This window comes from Castanea sativa, chromosome 9 (assembly GCF_040712315.1).
Source record: "Castanea sativa cultivar Marrone di Chiusa Pesio chromosome 9, ASM4071231v1".
NCBI lineage: Eukaryota > Viridiplantae > Streptophyta > Magnoliopsida > Fagales > Fagaceae > Castanea > Castanea sativa.
Window position 1 is genome coordinate 22,544,622 of NC_134021.1, and position 20,767 is coordinate 22,565,388.

At 38.3% G+C, this 20,767-nt stretch overlaps 1 protein-coding gene across 3 annotated transcripts; it reads left to right on the forward strand.

The window, feature by feature from the left end:
- The first annotated feature begins 13,542 nt into the window (after window positions 1-13,542).
- Window positions 13,543-19,152, forward strand: LOC142609840 (iron-sulfur cluster co-chaperone protein HscB homolog). 3 transcript variants are annotated; one of them, XR_012839696.1, is made up of 8 exons: window positions 13,543-13,970; window positions 14,361-14,457; window positions 14,570-14,659; window positions 15,647-15,712; window positions 17,605-17,673; window positions 18,022-18,164; window positions 18,587-18,673; window positions 18,779-19,152. XR_012839696.1 is itself a non-coding variant. In XM_075781560.1 (7 exons), the coding sequence occupies exons 1-6, from the start codon at window positions 13,633-13,635 to the stop codon at window positions 18,157-18,159; spliced, it is 798 nt and encodes a 265-aa protein (XP_075637675.1). In that variant the 5' UTR covers window positions 13,543-13,632; the 3' UTR covers window positions 18,160-18,164; window positions 18,587-19,152. The 3 variants fall into 3 exon arrangements, 1 of the variants encoding a protein (XP_075637675.1); XR_012839697.1 differs by having other exon boundaries at window positions 18,941-19,152; XM_075781560.1 differs by having other exon boundaries at window positions 18,587-19,152.
- The last annotated feature ends 1,615 nt before the right edge of the window (window positions 19,153-20,767 follow it).

Here is a 20,767-nt window from a genome sequence, read left to right on the forward strand (position 1 = left end):
CCCCAAGGACACTCCTGGCCCCTCTCATCGCCGTTTACCTCCTACCTAAGTTAACACTAGCCAAGAGGAAGCTAATATTCTAGAAGGGATGGTGTTTGAAGAAACAACTCTAGACCTCATGGCCTTACTCAAAGCTCACGCTGGGGATTCTTCCCCAGCAATTCCAGTGATGTCGGTAGTGCCCCGACTACCAACTCCCTTTCCCGGATGCACATCCTCTTGTGATGCTGCAGAGAAAAAGAGGAAGAGGGGTCGAGAAGGCAAGGGCCTTGAAGGTAATGAGGAAGGAGAAATCACTCGCTCCTTTCAGCAGCCCCCAACCAAAGAGGCCTAAACAATCAGGGCCCAACAGAAGAAGGGTACCCCTTCTGGTACCTCAAAATAATCTGAAGGGGAGCAGCCATCTAAACCTTTTGCCTAGAGACCCTCTTTTACGCTGAGTTCAGGGAGCCCTGTTATGGACAACGCCAACATAATAGACCACCAAAAGGGCAGGTCAAGCCTTGTGGCGGAGTGTCTAAAGAAAGCTTTCTGCCTGCTCGAGGACATGTAGGAGCTCAGGTCCTTTAAGAAACGTGAGGTCTTCTTGTCTCTGAAGATAGACCTCGCGAAGGTATATTATCACTTCCCTCTTCTCATGAACTAAAATAACACATATATGAGCACTAACTTGTATCAATCTTATAGTCTGTACAAGCAGCCTTCGTGGCCAAAGAATGGGTAGACCACACTCGTAAGGCTGAAGGCAAGCTAGACGCAACTGAAAAAGGCCATGTTGAGGCTGATCAAAAGCTTGAAGAGACCCTCACCCAATTGACTAAGGTAGAGAAGTCTTGAAAAAATGCTGAAGCTACCTTGTCCAGCTTCGAAAAACAAACTGCAGAGTCTCTAGAGGCTTAAAAGAAGGCTGAAAACAAGTTGGCCTTAATCATGGTGGAGCTTAAACAACTGCAAAAGCAGCTGGTGGCCAAGGATGCAGAGAAGATGTGAGCATGATTAAGACTGCCCAAAGTCTAACCGCCTAACTCAGGGACGTCACTTGAGCCTTTTGCCTTGGGGTATAAGGTCAGGCCCTCACCACAGCTGGGGTTGATACTAAATCAGAGCTTAGGGCTCTTGATAAAGTATATTACCCCCCCAGCCTTGCGCCTGGCCCCCAGCCCCCCTCAACCTTCAGTGGACTCTGGCTCTGCCCCCACCTCTTCCTTAACCCAGCCTGCCATTACTTCGTCTACTACACCAGCTATAGAGAAAGGGCAAAAACAACCAGACCAAGTGAATGTGGTGGATGTGGAGACAAAAGAGGTAGCTGACGTGGCTCATCAACGTAACTTAGCTCTAGGCTTGGAGGCAACTACTCAACTGTGTAAATGGGCTTAATTTTAGTTGATGCCCCTTTTCCTTCTAATGCAATCCAATTCTCAAACTTCAATGAAAACTGTCAAACTTTATTTTATAATCTTTCATTTATCTAAGCTTTACTTGTCTGATTGTATTTCCGACTATTTTCTTTTCCTCATAACATCTTTAACATTTTAACCTTTGATTAACTAAATCAACTCCCTTTACTTTACTATTTACTCTAGCAAGAAGTTTAAGAAAGTTACTAGACTGACTCTTAAGGCAATGTTTTGGCATTTAGTAGAAATTTCAAACAACACTTACCTTAAGTTGGACTTGGAATCCCAAAAGGCCCATTTGCATTGTGCCTGTAACCTGAGAAAGCAAGCAAGCTCCATAACTTTACTCTATAATTAGACAACTTCACATACATGTTAATTTACCTAAGGTTTGTGACCCAAGGAGTCGAACAAGACCGAGGTTCTATTTAACACTTAGAAACTTTTCATACAAAGGTTAATTTACCCAAGGTTTGTGATCCGAGGAGTCGAACAAGACCGAGGTTCTATTTAACACTTAGAAACTTTTCATACAAAGGTTAATTTACCTAAGGTTTGTGACCCGAGGAGTTGAACAAGACCGAGGTTCTGTTTAACACTTAGAAACTTTTCATATAATGCAATTATCCCACTGATTGTAATAACAGTAAAGCACAGATGAGCTAGATAGGAATAAAAATAAGTTCATATCATTAATAGTAATAACGTCACAAATTAGTTACATTCCAGGGGTGTGGAATTACATTTTCATCCAAGTCTTCTAGGTAATAGGCTTGGATGCCGGCCACTGATGTTATTCTATATGAGCCTTCCCAGTTGGGTTTTAACTTTTCCTAGGCGGGGTTCTTTGCGGTCCCTACCACCTTTCTCAAAACTAAATCTCCTGGAGCTAATGGCCTTAACTTCACTCCCTTATCATATCCTTACTTAAGCCTCTACTGATAATATGTCATCTTTACTGCAGCCACATCTCTTCTTTCCTTAACCACATCCAAGCTGTCTGAGAGCAAACGGTTTTTTTCATCAATGCTGAACTAATTAGTTCTTAGGGTCGGGAACCCTAACTCTAGAGGGATTACTACTTCTGCCTCATAGGTCATTGAAAAAGACGTCTCTCCAATTGATCTTCAGGGCGTGGTACGATAAGTCCACAGCACGTGGGGCAACTCATCCACCCACTTTCTGTTTGCATCATCCAACCTTTTCTTCAATCTAGACAATATGACCTTATTAATAGCCTCAGCCTGACCATTCCCTTGAGGATAAACAGGATTAGAATACCTGTTTCTGATCCCCAACTCCCCACAATATCTTCGGAAAGTTTTACTATCAAACTGAAGACCATTGTCCAAAATCAATGTGTGTGGGACTCCAAATCTGGTGATGATATTCCTCCATATAAACCTCTTAGCATTTACATCCTTGATGTTAGCTAATGGCTCAGCTTCTACCCACTTGGTAAAATAGTCTGTCCCAACGAGGAGCCACCTTCGGTTTCCTATAGCTTGGAGAAATGATCCCACTATGTCCAAGCCCCACTGAGCAAATGGCCAAGTATATGAATATTTCGGGCATAACTCTGATACTGGTCACACTTCCTCACATAATCTTGAGAAGCTTTCTACATGCTTGGCCACTAATATCCTTGGGTGAGGGCCCTATAGGCCAAAGACCTCCTTCCTATATGACTCCCATATATTCCCTCATGCAATTCTTCCAATAAGGGCTCCACTGTTTCAGGATGCACACACAATAAGTATGGTCCCATAGAAGAATGTTTGTACAACTTCTGTTTTTCGGATAACCAATAACCGGGAGCTTTCCTCCGTACCTTCTCCGCCTTACTCTTGTCCTCGAGTAACAAACCTCTCTTCAAAAAAGTCACTAAGGGGTCCATCCAGCTCGGCCCAACTTGGATGCTATGTATCAAGCCAAGGGCTTATTTGTAAGACTGAAACTAGTCATATCTTCAACCATAATGACCCTAGATAAATTTGGCCCCAGAGAAGTTACCAGTATAGCCAAAGAATCTGCATGAGAGTTTTGTCCTCTCAGGATCTGCTTTAGAGTAAAGCTCTTAAAATGGACTTGAGCTAATCTAACTTTAGAAAGATACCCTTGCATTTGCTCATCTCGAGTTTCAAACTCGCCATTGACATGGCCCACCACCAGCCAAGAATCTGAATACAGCTCTACGACCTTGCCTCTCAATTGTGCAACCATTACCATCCTAGCTAACAAAGCCTTATATTCAGTCTCGTTGTTAGTAGCCAGAAAACCCAACTGCAGCGATTTCTCCATTACCAGCTTCTTAGGGGTTATTAGCACAATCCCTACCCCCGCTCTTTTTTGGTTAGCTACACCATCAGTGAACACTTCCCAGGGGGGAATATTAGAGGTCGAAGTGGTCATTACACCAATTGCTCCTTCCCCCTCATCTTCTACCCTATCAGTGAAATCTGCCACAAAATCTGCTAGTACTTGCCCCTTTACAGCAGTACGAGGCATATACTTGACATCATAGGCACTTAGCATGGTTCCCCACTTAGCAATTCTACCAATGTAGTATGATTTTCGTAAGAGGGCTTGCAAAGGAAGCTGAGTGAGCACCACCATAGTATGTGCCTGGAAATAATGAGGAAGTTTCCTGGTGGCGTGCACAATGGCCAATACTGCATTCTTTAGGGGCAAATAACATGTCTCAGCTTCCTATAAAGACTTGCTAACATAGTATACTGGTCTTTATACCCCACTTTCGTTCTTAACCAGAACTAGACTAACGACATAATCCGTGATGGCTAAGTACGCATATAGAACTTCCTCTTTCTCGGGCCTAAAAAGGACTGGGGGGCGCGACAAATATTGCTTGAGCTCCTCAAAGGACAATACACACTCCTCGGTCCATTGAAAGTCCTTCCATTTGTGGAGAAGCTGGAAAAATGGACGACACCTATCTACTGACCAAGAGATAAACCTATTGAGAGCTATTGCCATTCTTGTTAACTTGTGTACGTCCTTAGGGTTCCGAGGAGGATGCAAGCTATTAATGGCCTTAATTTGATCAGGATTAACTTCAATTCCATGGTGTGTTATCATATAACCTAGAAACTTTCCCGAACTGACCCTAAAAGAACACTTAGATGCATTTAAGCACAACCTATGTTCCCTCAACACCGAGAATACCTCCCCTAAATTTGCTAAGTGCTTTGCAACTTGCTTGCTCTTTATCACCACATCATCAATGTACGCCTCCACGTTCCTTCCCATTTGTAACTCAAACATCCGTGTCACTATTCTTTGATATGTGGATCCAGCATTCTTACGACCAAAGGACATCATACGATAGTGGTAATTTCTAGTAGGAGTACGAAAAGCAGTTTTTTCTTGATCGGATAATGCTAAAGTTATTTGATGATACCCTTGGAATTTGTCCAAGAAACTCATCTGAGGATGTCCAACCGTGGCATCTACCAGTTGATCAATCCGAGGAACGGGGAAGGGGTCCTTCGGACAGACTTTATTCAAATCTGTGAAGTCCACGCACACACACCACTTTCCATTCTTCTTTTTTACCACCGTGGTATTAGCCAACCATTCGGGGTAAAAAATTTCTTTGATCGCCCCTGCTTGTTTAAGTTTGTTCACTTCTTCCCTTACTACCTCAGGAGGTTGCTTTTGTGGGGTCGCCTCAGGATTCACGTTCAACTGGTGACATATAAACTCAGGATCTATCCCGAGTATGTCATAAGTATTCGAGGCAAACACATCAATATTATCTTCTTAAAACTTCACCAGCACTGCCTTTTCCACTGATGACAATTGGGATCCCACCTGAAAATATCTTTTTTCGTCTTGTCCAATCACATCCCTTTTCAGCTCCTTAAACAACACTTCGGGCGCCTCAGTCCCAAGTCCCACTTCAGGCCCTTTAACTACTATGGGATTCGCTTTTCTTCCCCCACAACAGGATCCACAGGATGCTGTGTGCTGCTCCCCTACTCTTCCTTGTGTGGGATACTTGACTTTCTGATGTAAAGTTAAAGACACCGCACCTATAGCATGAAGCCAGGGTCTAGCCAAGATAGCTGTGTAAGGAGAATAAGCTTCTACCACAATGAAGTTGGCATGCACCTCTTCGTCTCCAGTTTGTACAGGTAACCTTATCATCCCACAGGGGAATACCATCCTCCCATCAAACCAACCAATGATGAGTCATATCTTTCTAAGTGCTCGGTTTTAGATTCAACCCTTTATATAGATCGGGGTACATGATCTCTACTCTGCTTCCTTGGTCAACCAACACCTTTTTTACATCATACCCACCAATCCTTATAGTGACCATTAAAGCATCATCATGCGGTTAGAGTGTTCCCACTTTATCCTCTTCAGAAAAATCTAAGGTAGGGGTAGCCGTCATCTTAGCTTTTTTAGGAGCCCGATTCCTGTCCTCTGAATTAGGGCCCCCAACCACAAACATAACCCCTGAATAGACCCCAACATCATCTCTTGGCCTGGCAAAGATCACATTAATAGTGCCCAATGCTGGCCGAGGAGCTCTATCCTTTTGAAACCCAGCTCCCGAGTGCCCATATTGACCCGTAGGCTGGTACAAGAATTGACCGAGTTTCCCTACCTTCACCAATTGATTTAGGTGATCCTGTAAAGTTCTGCAGTCCTCTGTTGTGTGCTCTTTGTCTTGATGATAATTGCAATAAAGACTCTAGTTCCTCCTAAATAGGTCCCCACCCATTTTATTGGGCCACCTGAAATATGATTCATTTTTTATCTTATCCAATATTTGATAGACTAACTCCTTAAACAATGAATTAACCACTTGAGCCCCCGTAGATGATGTCTAATTGGGGAAATCCCTTTTGGGGTGATTATTATGATATCCTTCTCCCCGAGGATCCCTCTTCTTTGGGAACATTTTAGCTTTACCCTTTCCCTGTATCTGATCCTCTTCCACTTGTTTATATTTATCTATGCGACCCATAAGCTGGTGCATATTCAGAGCAGACTTCATTGTTAATGACTTCCTCAACTCATGCTCCGTTAGTATCCATACCTTGAAAATTCTCACTGCCACATCCTCAAAGTCTTCATCTATTTCGTTATACATTTCCCAATTTCTGTCCGAGTAAGTCTTGAAAGTCTCTCCCTCCCTCATCATCATGGACAAAAGAGAATCTACTGGCTTGGGGACTCTAATACATATTATAAATCTAGCGCCAAACGCTCTTGTTAGCTCTTCAAAGGACCTTATTGACCCCTCTTCCAAGGCATCAAACCATCGCATGGCTACTGACCCGAGGCTGGAAGGGAAAACCATGCACATAAGGGCTTCATTACCAGAATGAACTGCCATCTTCTGAGTGAAGTGGCTCACATGCTCCACAGTGCCAGTCCTTTTGTTGTAAACGGTGAAAGTTGGTTGTGAAAACCGATGAGGAAGCTTGGCCTGGTTAACTCCCCTAACAAAGGGTGATTTAGAAATTTGTTGAAGTGTTTTGCTCATTACATCATTCCCTACGCCCTGATGAGATGACCCCTGCCCACACCTGTACTTGCCCTTTTCCCGCTTATCCTGGCGAGAGGAGGCTAAAAAGGATTCACTAGATGGAGTTCTTGACCTATGGCGATACGAGCGGTCCCTACTTTCCCCTAATCCATCACTTGATGGGGGTAATGGGCTCCTTTTGTCACACTCCCTTTGCCGCAGCTTCCTACGCAAGTGATTTATCTCACGTTGCAACTTTCGCGTCTTATGATCGTGCGAAACCTGGCTCCTTGACCTTGAATGACTCCGCTTAGTGCCTGTCTCTTCTCTGTTCCAGATTAACAAACGGATTCACCCTCTGTGAAGCCACAGATTCTTCCCTATTATGCTTTGGGTTGGCCATGACTTACCAGAACAAAGCCACCACAAAACCTTGTTTCCACAGACGGCGCCAATTATAAAAGCATAAAATTTAGTAGCCCAAGCTCACTGAAAATAATGAGATTAGAATTCCTAAACCCGGCCCAAATCCATAAATACTTGTAGAGAGAGTGGGATGAACAAGTTTGGGCTTCACCCGAGGACACAGATAGAAAAGGAAGGACCAGAGGCCTAAGATTTAAACATATGAATGAATCTTTACAAGCTTGCCCGATGACAGTGTTTTTGGATATTACAAATACTGTTCACTCTCTCTCTTAGTTACTGTTCTAACTGTGATCTCCCTTTCTCTTAAATATCACTGGATCCCTTTCATCTGAGAGTCTATTTCCTTTATATACTCCATGGCATCTTGCATCCTAGCCCCCCATCTTCAATTTTCCCAAATCTCCTTAGGACACTTGTCCCATTAGACTTCTGGTGAAGGTGGTGGAATGAGCTGCTGAGCTGTGGATCTATTGTTCAGGTCACTTCCTTATTAATGTAGCTGATAAAGTTGTTGTCAACTATTTAATGTGGAGGAACAAGTGAGACTTTACAAGAAACTTCCCACAAAGATCTCATTTATCCCTTGAGGCACCCACCTTCACCCATTATATTCCCCAAGGATACTCCGTCACTTCCCATTCTCTCCTCGGACCACCTCACGTCTCAGGCCGTGGATGCTCCTTCAAGAGGAACAATTGAAGGTTACAACGGTGCTTCCCATCTTCGATCTTCGGGTCCCTACTATATATATATATATATATATATATTTTTTTTTTTTTCTCTGTTAAAAAAAATGTTTAAAGGCTTCACTTGTCAACAGATTTGAAGAGAAAGATCAAATTGATTCATCATGATAAAGTGGGACAAAATTAGCAAAAGTCAAACTAATTTTTTTTTTTTTTGGTTAGGTGAAATGAAAAATCAAACATTAAAATGAACTAAAATTAAATTTTGACAACTTTTTTGTTGTTAAATTTAAAACCTCGAGCTCAAATAGTAAAGTCTTAAGTAGTCTAAAAAGAAATATTGAATTCGACTCTTAGAGCATCCACATCAGTTGGTGGATACTCTCTATAATACAAAACTCTTTCCTTTTACATATTTTGGCCAAAAAAACATCCATATCAGTGGGTGTAAAGCTGTGTAAAATTGTGCAAATTCATCCATGAACTACAGTAACTGTGTAAATATACATGGCTACTGTAGCTCGTCCATTTATTATTTTATTCATTTCCCGTTCGCTCCTTTTTTTTTTTTTCTCTCTTCTCCGTGCTCAACAAACTCAGTAACATCCACAGACAAATCAACATAGAGATACACTTGCTCAAAAAAAAAACACACACACACACATAGAGATACACAAGCACACCCACATGCAAACAAACCCACACGAACAAACAACAAAAAGACAGATCGATGCTTGATTGGAGCTGGGTCTTGCCTGATCAGAGTTAGAGAGATCTTGGATCTGATCGGTGCTTGTGGATCGGAGCTAGGGAGATCGGTGCTTGTCGGGTCTTGCTTGATCGGAGCTGTGGATCGGAGCTGTTAGGAGAGTTGATCTAAAAAATGGGTAGAGATGGGTAGAGAGAGAGAGAGAGAGAGAGAGAGAGAGAGAGAGAGAGAGAGAGCAAAATCAGAAAAAATGGGTAGAGAGAGAGAGCGCATGTATGTATAGGGGTAGTTAAGAGAAATAATAAAAAATTTGAGAAAATTGATTATTTAATTAAAAGAAGTAGTAGAATAGATGAACTGATGTGAGTATCTTGTAAAAATGGATGTGTAAAATAAAAAAAAAAGTAGATTTCTAATGTAAAAATAGATGTGTAAAATAAACAAATTGATGTGATTGCTTTTAACATGAACCAAATATTCAATTAGTAATTTTGTTAGTCGTTAAAAAGTAATTATCAAGAAGCCAGAAGTCAAACTATCTATTAAAAAAAAAAAACTTTAACCCTCCCTAACTAGAGACAACTGCAATACAAAAACAAAACAGTAATTCTAAAACCTCCGAAGGCCAAGGACGAAGTGTTTCCATAGAAAAAGTACAGAAAAATGTGGAAAAGTAAGGTTTGGAATTTGACACTACTCTCCACCATTCTCAGATGTAGACCAACTCTCCTTTCCATCTCTCATTTCACTAAAAAAAAAAAGGGTCTATGGCCACGTTTCAAAAACGCGGCTATAGACCCCAAAAACGCGGCTATAGCCTATAGCCGCGTTTACAACCGAGGCCTAAGCGGCGCAGCAACAGCCCTGCGGGTCTATAGCCGCATTTTTATAACCGGGGCTAAAGGTCAAGCCTAAAGCCGCGTTTTTTAACCACGGCTATAGGCATTGGGTCTATAGCCGCGTTTTTTAAAAACGCGGCTATAGACCCACTTTAAGCTGCGTTTGTAACCGTGGCTATAGGTTTTATTAAAAACAAAAAAAAAATTCTGAGTTTTTTTTTTTCCTTAAAAAATTCAAACTTCAAACAAAAAAAATTCAAAATTAATCACAAACCCAGAAAATCCAAAACCAAACACAAACCTAAAAAATTCAAAATCAAACACAACATACCCACAATACAAACACACCCAAAAAATTCAAAATCAAACACAATATCCTCATAATACAAACATAATATGCTCCAAAATATAATAACACAAACCCATGAATCTCCTCTCATTCAACAAAATCAACCCAAAGCTAACACTAAATCCATTCAAGGAACACAAAAGCATAAGCCCAAAAATAGAAAAGAACAAGCTCAAGAACACAAACCCATTTAAACATAAGCACTATAGCACAAATTCAAGCACATATCCAAAAAATTCAAAATCAAATAATTCCACCAATGTAAAACCCATACATATAAACACATAAATATGACTCCCAATGCTCATAAAGTTTAGATAAAAATAAGCTCTAGCAAAAGTATAATACCCATAAGAAGATTAGAAATTTTTTACCTTAAATAGTAGAGATGAGTGAGCCTTAGCTTCTCCAATGAAGATTTTCGGTCATCTTTGCCGGAAAAATGAAAAGAATCCATTGCGTTGAGAGAAAAAGAAAAGAAAAGAAACGAAGAACACGGGCATAGAGAGAAAAGATGAGATATTTTGAATTGAGTGGTAGGGAGTAAATGGGGTAGGTGGGGGGCCAGGTCATTATTTTTATTTTTTAAAAAGTAGACCTATAGCCGCGTTTTTAAAAACGCGGCTATAGGTCCTACTTTGTTAGAAATATAATATTTTATTCTTCTACATATCTCAGGGTGTTCCTTTTTTGTTTTTTGTGTTACCTATAGCCGCGTTTTAAAAAACGCGGCTATAGGTCCTCCCTTAAAAATATATATATTTTAGTCCGCTCAAAACTCATGCTGAGTGTGGATTTGCCCTGTTACCTATAGCCGCGTTTCTAAAAACGCGGCTATAGCCCCCACTTTATAAAAAAAAAATTATTGGGCTGTACATGCTATCAAGCTTAAAAGAAAAATTTGGCTGGACCTATGGCCGCGTTTTCAGAAACGCGGCTATAGGCCCTTAAAAAAACGCAGCTACACACATACAATCACGGCTATAGACCTTACCTAGAGCTGCGTTTTTTAAAACAGGGCTATAGGTTATGTCTAAAGCTGCGTTTTATAAAAAACGCAGCTAGAGGTTAGGTCTATTGCCGCGTTTCCTAGAAACACCGCTATAGGTTTGGTCTATAGCCGCGTTTCAAAGAAACACGGCTATAGGTCAAGTATAGCCGCATTTTTTTTAAAACGCGGCTACAGCCTGCGTTTTTTGTAGTGTTTCCAAAGCAATTCCACTTCACACTTTCCGTCTCCATCCTTTTCAACAATTTCCAGAATTTCTAATTTTGATTTTCTCGGGAATCCCAGCTTTTCCGGAAAAACCTTCTGCTCGGAATCGGCAGAGAAATCCCATGTCCATGTCAGATGCTGGAGTTGTGGTAACGTGGCCAATGGGTCGCTGTTTCTCTTCTGTGACTCGTGTCAAAGCATTCAGCCCCTTGATCAATCCGTGGACTACTTCCAAATATTCGGCTTGTAAGCAATTTTTTTTGCATTTTCAACTTAAAAAAAATAAAATCCCATTTTACTCTGTTTCTTTGTCGAGAAAATTTGCCCACCAAAAATTTTGGATTTTTAGAATTCATAGTTTACTTTCTAGTACTTCTGTATTAGTGGTTCATGTGTATTCATATTGTAATAGATTTTGTGTTATCTGGGATGTCTTATTTATTTGTTTGAATTCAAATATTACTTTTTGCTACATAAATTATAATACCCAATTCAAAATTTTGAGTTTAAAAGCTGATTGGAGCTTCTAGAATAGATAAATGAGGAAAATACTGTTTTTTCTTTCTTCCAAGTTCTAGTATTATAGGCCAAGATACTTGTAGAGGGAGTGGGATGAGCAAGTTTGGGCTTCGCCCGAGGACACAGATAGAGAAAGAAGTACCAGAGGCCTAAGATTTAAACATATGAATGAATCTTTACAAGCTTGCCTGAGGATAGTGTTTTTGGTTATTACAAATACTGTTCACACTCTCTCTTAGTTACTGTTCTAGCTGTGATCTCCCTTTCTCTTAATTATCGCTGGATCCCTTTTATGTGTGAGAGTCTATTTCCTTTATATACTCCATGGCATCTTGCATCCTAGCCCTCCATCTTCAATTTTCCCAAATCTCCTTAGGACACTTATCCCATTAGACTTTTGGTGAAGGTGGTGGAATGAGCTGCTGAGCTGTGGATCTATTGTTCAGGTCACTTCCTTATTAATGCAGCTGATAAAGCTCTTGTCAACCATTTAATGTGGAGGAACAGGTGAGACTTTACAAGAAACTTCCCACAAAGATCTCGTTTATCCCCTGAGGCACGCACCTTCACCCATTATATTCTCCAAGGACGCTCCGTCACTTCCCATTCTCTCCTCGGACCACCTCACTTCTCAAGCCGTGGATGCTCCTTCAAGAGGAACAATTGAAAGTTACAACGGTGCTTCTCATCTTCGATCTTCGGGTCCCTACTATATATATATATATTATTATTTTTTCCTGTTAAAAAAAATGTTTAACAGCTTCACTTGTTAACAGATTTGAAGAGAAAGATCAAATTGATTCATCATGATAAAGTGGGATAAAATTAGCAAAAGTCAAACTATTTTTTTTTGTTAGGTGAAATGAAAAATCAAACATTAAAATTAAATTTTGACAACTTTTTTGTTGTTAAATTTAAAACCTTGAGCTCAAATAGTAAAGTCTTAAGTAGTCTAAAAAGAAATATTGAATTCGACTCTTAAAACATCTACATCAGTTGGTGGATACTATTCTATAATACAAAACTCTTTCATTTTACATATTTTGACCAAAAAAACACCCAAATCAGTGGGTGTAAAGCTGTGTAAAATTTTGCAAATTCATCTACGAGCTACAGTAACCGTGTAAATATACACGGCAATTGTAGCTCGTCCATTTATTATTTTATTCATTTTCCGTTCGTTCCTTTTTTTCTCTCTCTCTTCTCCGTGCTCAACAAACTCAGTAACATCCATAGACAAATCAACACAGAGATACACTTGCTCAAAAAAAAAAACACACACACACACACACACACACAAATACACAAGCACACCCACACGCAAACAAACCCACAAGAACAAACAACAAAGAGACAGATCGATGCTTGATCGGAGCTGGGTCTTGCCTGATCAGAGCTAGGGAGATCTCGGATCTGATCGGTGCTTGTGGATTGAAGTTAGGGAAATCGGTGCTTGTCGAGTCTTGCTTGATCGGAGCTGTGGATCAGTGCTGTGGATCGAAGCTGTCAGGAGAGTTGATCTGAAAAATGGGTAGAGAGAGAGAGAGAGAGAGAGAGAGAGTAAAATCAGAAAAAATGGGTAGCTTGAGAGAGCGCGCGTATGTATAGGGGTAGTTAAGAGAAATAATAAAAAATTTGAAAAAATTGATTATTTAATTAAAAGAAGTGATAGAATAGATGAACTGTGGGTAGCTTGTAAAAATAGATGTGTAAAATAAAAAAAATAAATTTTTAATATAAAAATAAATGTGTAAAATAAACGAACTGATGTAGTTGCTCTCAACATGCCCCAAATATTCAATTAGTAATTTTGTTAGTCGATAACAAGTAATTATCAAGACGCCAGAAGTCAAACTATCTATTAAAAAAAAAAAAAACACTTGAACCCTCCCTAACCTGAGGCAACCGCAATACAAAAACAAAACAGTAATTCTAAAACCTCCGAAGGCAAGGACGAAGTGTTTCCAAAGAAAAAGTACAGAAAAATGTGGAAAAGTAAGGTTTGGAATTTGACACTTCTCTCCACCATTCTCAGACGTAGACCAACCCTCCTTTCCATCTCTCATTTCCAAAGCAATTCCACTTCACACTTTCCGTCTCCATCCTTTTCAACAATTTCCAGAATTTCTAATTTTGATTTTCTCGGGAATCCCAGCTTTTCCGGAAAAACCTTCTGCTCGGAATCGGCAGAGAAATCCCATGTCCATGTCAGATGCTGGAGTTGTGGTAACGTGGCCAATGGGTCGCTGTTTCTCTTCTGTGACTCGTGTCGGAGCATTCAGCCCCTTGATCAATCCGTGGACTACTTCCAAATATTCGGCTTGTAAGCAATTTTTTTTGCCTTTTCAACTTAAAAAAAATAATATCCCATTTTACTCTGTTTCTTTGTCGAGAAAATTTGCCCACCAAAATTTTTGGATTTTTAGAATTCATAGTTTACTTTCTAGTACTTCTGTATTTGTGGTTCATGTGTATTCATATTGTAATAGATTTTGTGTTATCTGGGATGTCTTATTTATTTGTTTGAATTCAAATATTACTTTTTGCTACATAAATTATAATACCCAATTCAAAATTTTGAGTTTAAAGCTGATTGGAGGTTCTAGAATAGATAAATGAGGAAAATACTGTTTTTTCTTTCTTCCAAGTTCTAGTATTATAGGCCAAGATTTATTTGTTTGTGTATTATATTTTATGGTTTTAACTTTGGCAGGGAGAGGAAGTATGATATTGGGGTTGAGAATTTGGAGGGAAAGTACAAAGACTGGCAAAAAAAATTGCACCCTGATCTAGTTCACTCTAAATCTGAGGTCAGTCTATCAAGTTCTTCATTTATGGAATTGGAAATACAAAATTTTGATTCCTTTTTTTTTGGTTGGAAAATCTTGTCTTGTGTTAAGTTTTTTTGGGGTCTTTTTGTAGAAAGAAAGAGGGTTTGCTGCTGAACAGTCTGCTCGGGTAATTGATGCGTACCGCACACTTAGCAAGCCATTGTTGAGGGCAATATACATTGTAAGTTTACTTTGAATAGATGCACTCTATGTTTATAGAGGTATTATTTCAGAACTGTATCCTGGACTGGGTTATCAGATTTTACATGGTTTCATTTTTCTGAACTTTACTCCTTGATAACATTTTCTTTAATCATGATTATTTTTTTATTATCAGGTTTTAATCATGGTTATATTTTGTATAGAAATATATATTCTTACTCAAGTTGGGTTGAAAGGCCAGCAATGACTTATGTGGCTACCCATTGTTTTAAATTTCAGTTGCTAGAATAATTAGTTTAGGCCTGCTTCTGCAATTTATTGAGAACATGGGGCATTTTGAACTTTATAAATCTAAACATCTTGATTTCTTTTTCAGTGCTCTTAATATATACATATAAAAGTTACAGTACAGTTGTTTCTTGGGATGGGTGAAATTTCTAGACAAAAACAACATGATTTTTAAAAATATAGTAGTAGTAAAGCCAAGAGCCTTGCAGCTCAACTGGCACCGCCTTAGAGACACCAGGATTCAAATCCCTCCTCCCCCATTGTAATTATAAAAAAAAAAAAAAAGAGTATTGTAGCAGTAAATCTGGATCATCTTAGTTGAAGATATTGATCCTATGGCATACTTATTTTGTTATAATAGATTGATATGGGTGTACTTAGTATGACCTAAAGGGCTGGCGGGAATAGTTGCAATGGAGGCATGTGATGAACCTGCTCATTTATTCACTAGACTTTCCATTAAATTTATGTATATGTAACATTCTGTTGGTGGTTATGTATAAATGCATTTGGTATATGGGACTGCATTTCAAAAGATAAATACGATACCACTAAGAAAAGGATCCTATCATGATGAGATTTGTAGATTATGATGTCTGTCTACACCTGATTTCATTATAAATATCCTTGTATTAATTTTCTATTTCTTGAAGTTTGTGAAATTAAGAATTATCCAAGAAAATTTTTGTGAAATTAAGATTTGTCAGTTCTTTTATAGATGAGTCTTGAAGGTGTAGATGTTGATGAAGAAGAAACACTTTCAGATCCAGAGTTGCTATCTGAGGTAATTTATGTCTAATTGGTCTACTTCAATATATTTGATAATTTTAGTTTGTTTATACATGACAGTTCTATCTGCATTTTAATGTCATTTCTCCCTTTTCAATGTATACTTTGCCTTGCATAATTAAAAGGCCTATCAAAAGAGTGATAAACAGAATGGAAGATGGTCCGAGTATCCTGCTCATTGCTTTTGTTACAAAAATTATGAACAATTTTGAAGTTCTGAGCCAGAAGCAACATAATATTTGCAAGGATCCATATAAAACATGTTTGATTGAGGGATGAAAACTAACACAGGCAATGAGAAGCCAGTTGAATTTTAATTTAGTATAGTGTCAGGGGCAATTCTGTAGTTCTGGTTTCTAAACATGGGTAATATTATTCTATTGGGTCTTATTTTGGGGTTTGATTTTTGGATTGGTTTGATTTGCTAGTTTAGTTACTTTATTTGTGCTTAGTTATCAAAGCCCAAGTATTCCAATTTCTATTAGGGTTAGGGCATTAGTCATCTAGTTATATGGATGCAATGCTTTCTCTTCGAAGGGAAGAGAATATGTTTTGTAAATTTTCAGATGCTATGAAGCTTTTTGTAATACAACAGTCTCCGAGGTGTGACACTGAGAAAACTTTAGGTGTGATGCCTAGAAGCCTATCTTTTGTTCTCCTTCGTCCTTGAATTTCCAGAAATTTGAAACCAAATAACCACACATTGATTTGTCATATTTAAAACCGTAAAATACGAAAATTCAACCCTAAACTACCCACCCGTCAAATAGCCGCAAATAACCCACAAACAGCCAAACTACCATATTTGGGTTACTAGTTACTGCTGTTCACAGCCCTGGAACAGTAACCCAAACCTTAGATTTTCCCCTATGTTTCATCCCTAAATCCTACTATTCCTTTTCACCATTAGAAACAATATGTTCCTCACTATTTTCAGCCTTTTTTTCCTGCCAAACCCTACCCCTAATTCTTCAAAATCTTAGCTTTCCAGCACTTTGAAGTCTAATTTGATTTTATTCCCCTTCACCCTTTGTAAAAAACATTGCATGTAATTATTATCTAGATTCTAGGGAGGTCGTGTGCTTTCTTGTAATCCTCTATTTCTAGATGCGAAACCTTTGATTACAAATTATGGTTTATTATTATTATAGACCTTTTTGACTTGTATTGTTGTGTATATATATATTTTCCAATGACAGTTAACTTGTTATAGTAGTCTTATTAATTTATTTAACAAATATAAAGAACTTACTGCAATCTTAAATTACAACCTTTGAAGTACTACAAGTACAATTGCATTTGTATTTTGTTTTTTAGTTCCTCCTTAATTATATATGGGAATGAGCAACTGACTTGGTAAATGTTCACGGTTCACTCCAAGGGGTAGCAAAATTGGTTGAGGACCATGCCTTGTGAAATAGAGGTCACTAATTTGAATCTTCTCTTCTCCCTCCCCTTGGGGCCAAACCCACTTATAAATAATATATACAGTCAAATTTAACTAGGCAAACTTTGTTTCATGAAATTATTGGCACTACTGTAGCAGATGGTTAAGGCCTGCTATGACAGATGGAGATAATTTTATGGACTTTAAAATAGCCAAAATATATTTCATGAAGCTGTTCACGGTAGTGTCAGAAGCAGTGGTTTGTTAGTGGATGTGGATAATTTTGTAGAAAAAAAGCTTCCTTTTGTATTTCAAGAAATGACTGTTTTTCCGTAATCAAAAACAGAATTCTCCTCCAAAATTTGGTTTTGAGTGAGTTTTCGTTTATTTTGGTCTAATTGCTGATAGGAAAGATTTTTGACTCTGTGAACCTTTATGTTTTTTAATTATAATATTTCAGTTCTTAAATCAAAGAGTAAGAATTTAGATCTAAATTGCAGATATTGGAAATCAGGGAAGCTGTTGAAGAGGCAGCTGACTCTCAGGAGTTAAATCAAATTCAGTCTCAGGTATCACAGAGCACTCCATAACTTGACATATTTTGTGAGAATGCGGTAGTCAGTCAGAATGCCAGGGTTGCCTGTACCCTAGTTTGAATCTTTTAAAACCATCACATGTTTTCAGTTTGCAAGAGGATTTGAAAAATGATGACTGATTCAGGGACCTGAATGGATAATTTAAGTCATCTAGCTACATGATTATAGGGCTATGTAGGTCTCTTACACAAATGTCGAGATTGGTGGGAGCGAACCCCTTCACAACTCAGCTGCGTTTACTCTATTTTCTAGTTGGAAAGTTTTCATGATTGCCGTCCTGGTTCAAGTTTTAATCAGAAATATGCATATTTGTTTGTCCAGATGCAAGAGAAGCTGGATCATTGGTCAAACTCTTTTGCAAATGCATTTCAGTGCCAGAAATTTGAAGAAGCTCTAAATTCTATCCGACGAATGACTTACTACCAGCGTGTAAATGAAGAAATTGTGAAGAAGCTTTAATATAGGTATGCAATACAAGTTTTTTTTTTTTTTTTGTCCTGCTCTTTTCTATGGGAAATGTGAGTTTCAGAATCATCTTTTGGGGAAAGATTTCTTTTTAGGAGTGATTTCTTCACCTCAAGGTCACAAACTCTGACTTGTTTAATGATTTTGGACGGTGAATTAATTAGCTTTCTTGCTAATAGCCTAATGATCTGTTAATGACAAAACATGTTCTCATTGTAAGTCAGTTCCAATATTTTTTGTATTTGAGGAATAATTTGGAAAAAATTGAATATGGTTTAAGATGATTTGTATGTCTGCGAATTCTTCAATATGAATTTCAAGTTGGGATCCATTACCTCTTTGTTTGTAAATTGTTTGAGACTAAGTTCTACATGTTCGTAATTATAAATAAGTTTCTGAGCCATTGCCCACCCTTTGTCAGGATCTTGGTGGTCTAGTGCCCATTTTTGCGGTTGTCTAGTCAACAATTTAATGCCAAAATTCTCAAGCCAATGTCTTCTGGATATTTGTGAGTATTAAATGATATGGCTGCATAAGCATTCGCCTTAAGGTTGAGAAATTCAATACTATGAATACAGTTGTAGCCATTTGTCTGCTCTCCCATGTAGTGCAGGGTGGAGGGCGAGGCTATGTGTTCAAGATGCACTGGGTGCTTGCCTAACTTATCAATAAAAATAAATCTGTATTATTTTTCCCATTTCTCTTGTTAGCTTCACAGAAGCAGATCTGTATCTTGAATTGTTGATCCTTGTTTGCTTGTTCCTTTTTACGGTAGGATCTGTTCAAATGCCTGGTCAAGACTGCATACTATCACGTAAGACAAACATGAATAGAACCTCAAAAATACAAAGGTCGTGGTTGAGGATTTATGGACAGCCATAGATGTTTGCCATGCCATGAGACTATTTATTTGTTCTTATTGTAATCCGTGGTTTTCAGTTATTCATCTGTTTTTTGCTTAAATCGACACAGGCATATGGCAGTATATATGTATTTCTATTCTTACTATAGAATGTTTGATGTTTTTCTCAAAAAAAAAAAAAAAAAAAAAAAAGGAAAAAAATGTTTGAGGTTAGAATAACAGATGAAATCTCGCATCGAAACTGCTTGCACTTGGAAGAGCTAGAGATGGTCCGTTAGTGCTTGAATAACAGCTTCATCCTTTACCTGTCATCTTTCAATAAAATCAGAAATAATGAAAATTTGTCTATTATTTTGGTTAATGCAAAGCGGCAGTTGCTAACTTTTAATGCATTTTTTTAAAAAGGTTTTTACACCTATAATTTGTAATGAGGTCAGATGTAGTTTTTTTTTTTCATTTTGGGCTCTCCATTAAAAGGGGCAACAACAAGAAATAGCCTAGTGTAAGAGTTGGTAGAATCAGTAACAATCGTCGGAGAATCACGATTCTATTTGATCCCACTCTGATTCGGCTTTATAATTGTTCTTTGTATAATCCAGATTGATTCCATGGCCTAGGATTGATAGGGACAAGGGTAGGGAGCCATCTGACTTTGAGTTTTATTTAGCGCTTGTTGTGAAAGAAAAATTACCTAATAAGACCATGTCATGAAGAGTTACTCTCACAACATATAGGTACCACAGTTTAGCATCTATATACGATTGTTACCTAAATTTTTACCCATGGATACCCAAACCGACCCGAGCCTGATTTTTGGGTTATTTTATTTTATTTTTAATTTAAGAAAATCATCTAAATAGGTAAAGTTAGCATGAAAACTAGAGAACACTTAAAAACCTATCTGACTTCCATTAAACTACACCTTGGTCTTTGTTTTCCATAACTCAGCTCTTCAGTTTACGTAATTGTTAGAAATCAAAAGCACAAATAAATACATTGAAAAGGCCAAGTACATATAATTGTTACATTTACTTATATTACCATAAAACAATAAACACAGCATAATTGAATTCAATCCCTCAAAATTCAATTTCTCACATAATGTTTTTCCCCTTTTATGGTTTCACTTTCACCCTTAACTCATACAGGACTAAGTCTAAAACATGGGTGGTGCTAATAGGATGATTAACATCATATAAACGCAACAGCTGGTTCAACTAATTCCACAGGACATGCTTATGTTATGTTAAACTCTATTTTGAGGCAGACCTAGTTCAAGAAATAGTTGTAATCTAAAATTTAGAAGGAAAGATATAAACTCAAAGACAGTTATTGCAGAGAAACCAAATCCTAAAGTGAATGTGCAGTATAAAAAATTGAACCCACCCAGCAACAATTTCAAAGCAATCAAATACACAAGTGGGTTTGCAAAAACTCTAATGTTTGGATTAAAGTAAAGCACCAGACAGTTCTTTCACACAATCAATTCCAAAAGGTATGAATAGAAAAAACAAAACGAAAGCAACAATCCCACAACAATCAAATAGACAAGCCGGTATGCAAAATCAAGGCCTTGGAGAAACCAACTCGCTAGCCAGTTGTTCCAGACAACCAATTTCAAAAGGGTATGTAATTATGCATAAAAAGACACTGAACCCACCAAGCAAAATGCCAAAACAATCAAAGCCATGGAGAAACCGACTCAATAGCCGTGAAGTTGCTGAAGGGGGCTGAAAGTCA

Coding starts and splice junctions, on each gene's coding strand:
- LOC142609840 (XM_075781560.1), top strand. CDS start 13,633: ATGTGGAAAAGTAAGGTTTGGAATTTGACACTTCTCTCCACCATTCTC. Junction 13,971..14,360: donor TACTTCCAAATATTCGGCTT/GTAAGCAATTTT, acceptor TAACTTTGGCAG/GGAGAGGAAGTATGATATTG. Junction 17,674..18,021: donor TAAATCAAATTCAGTCTCAG/GTATCACAGAGC, acceptor TTGTTTGTCCAG/ATGCAAGAGAAGCTGGATCA.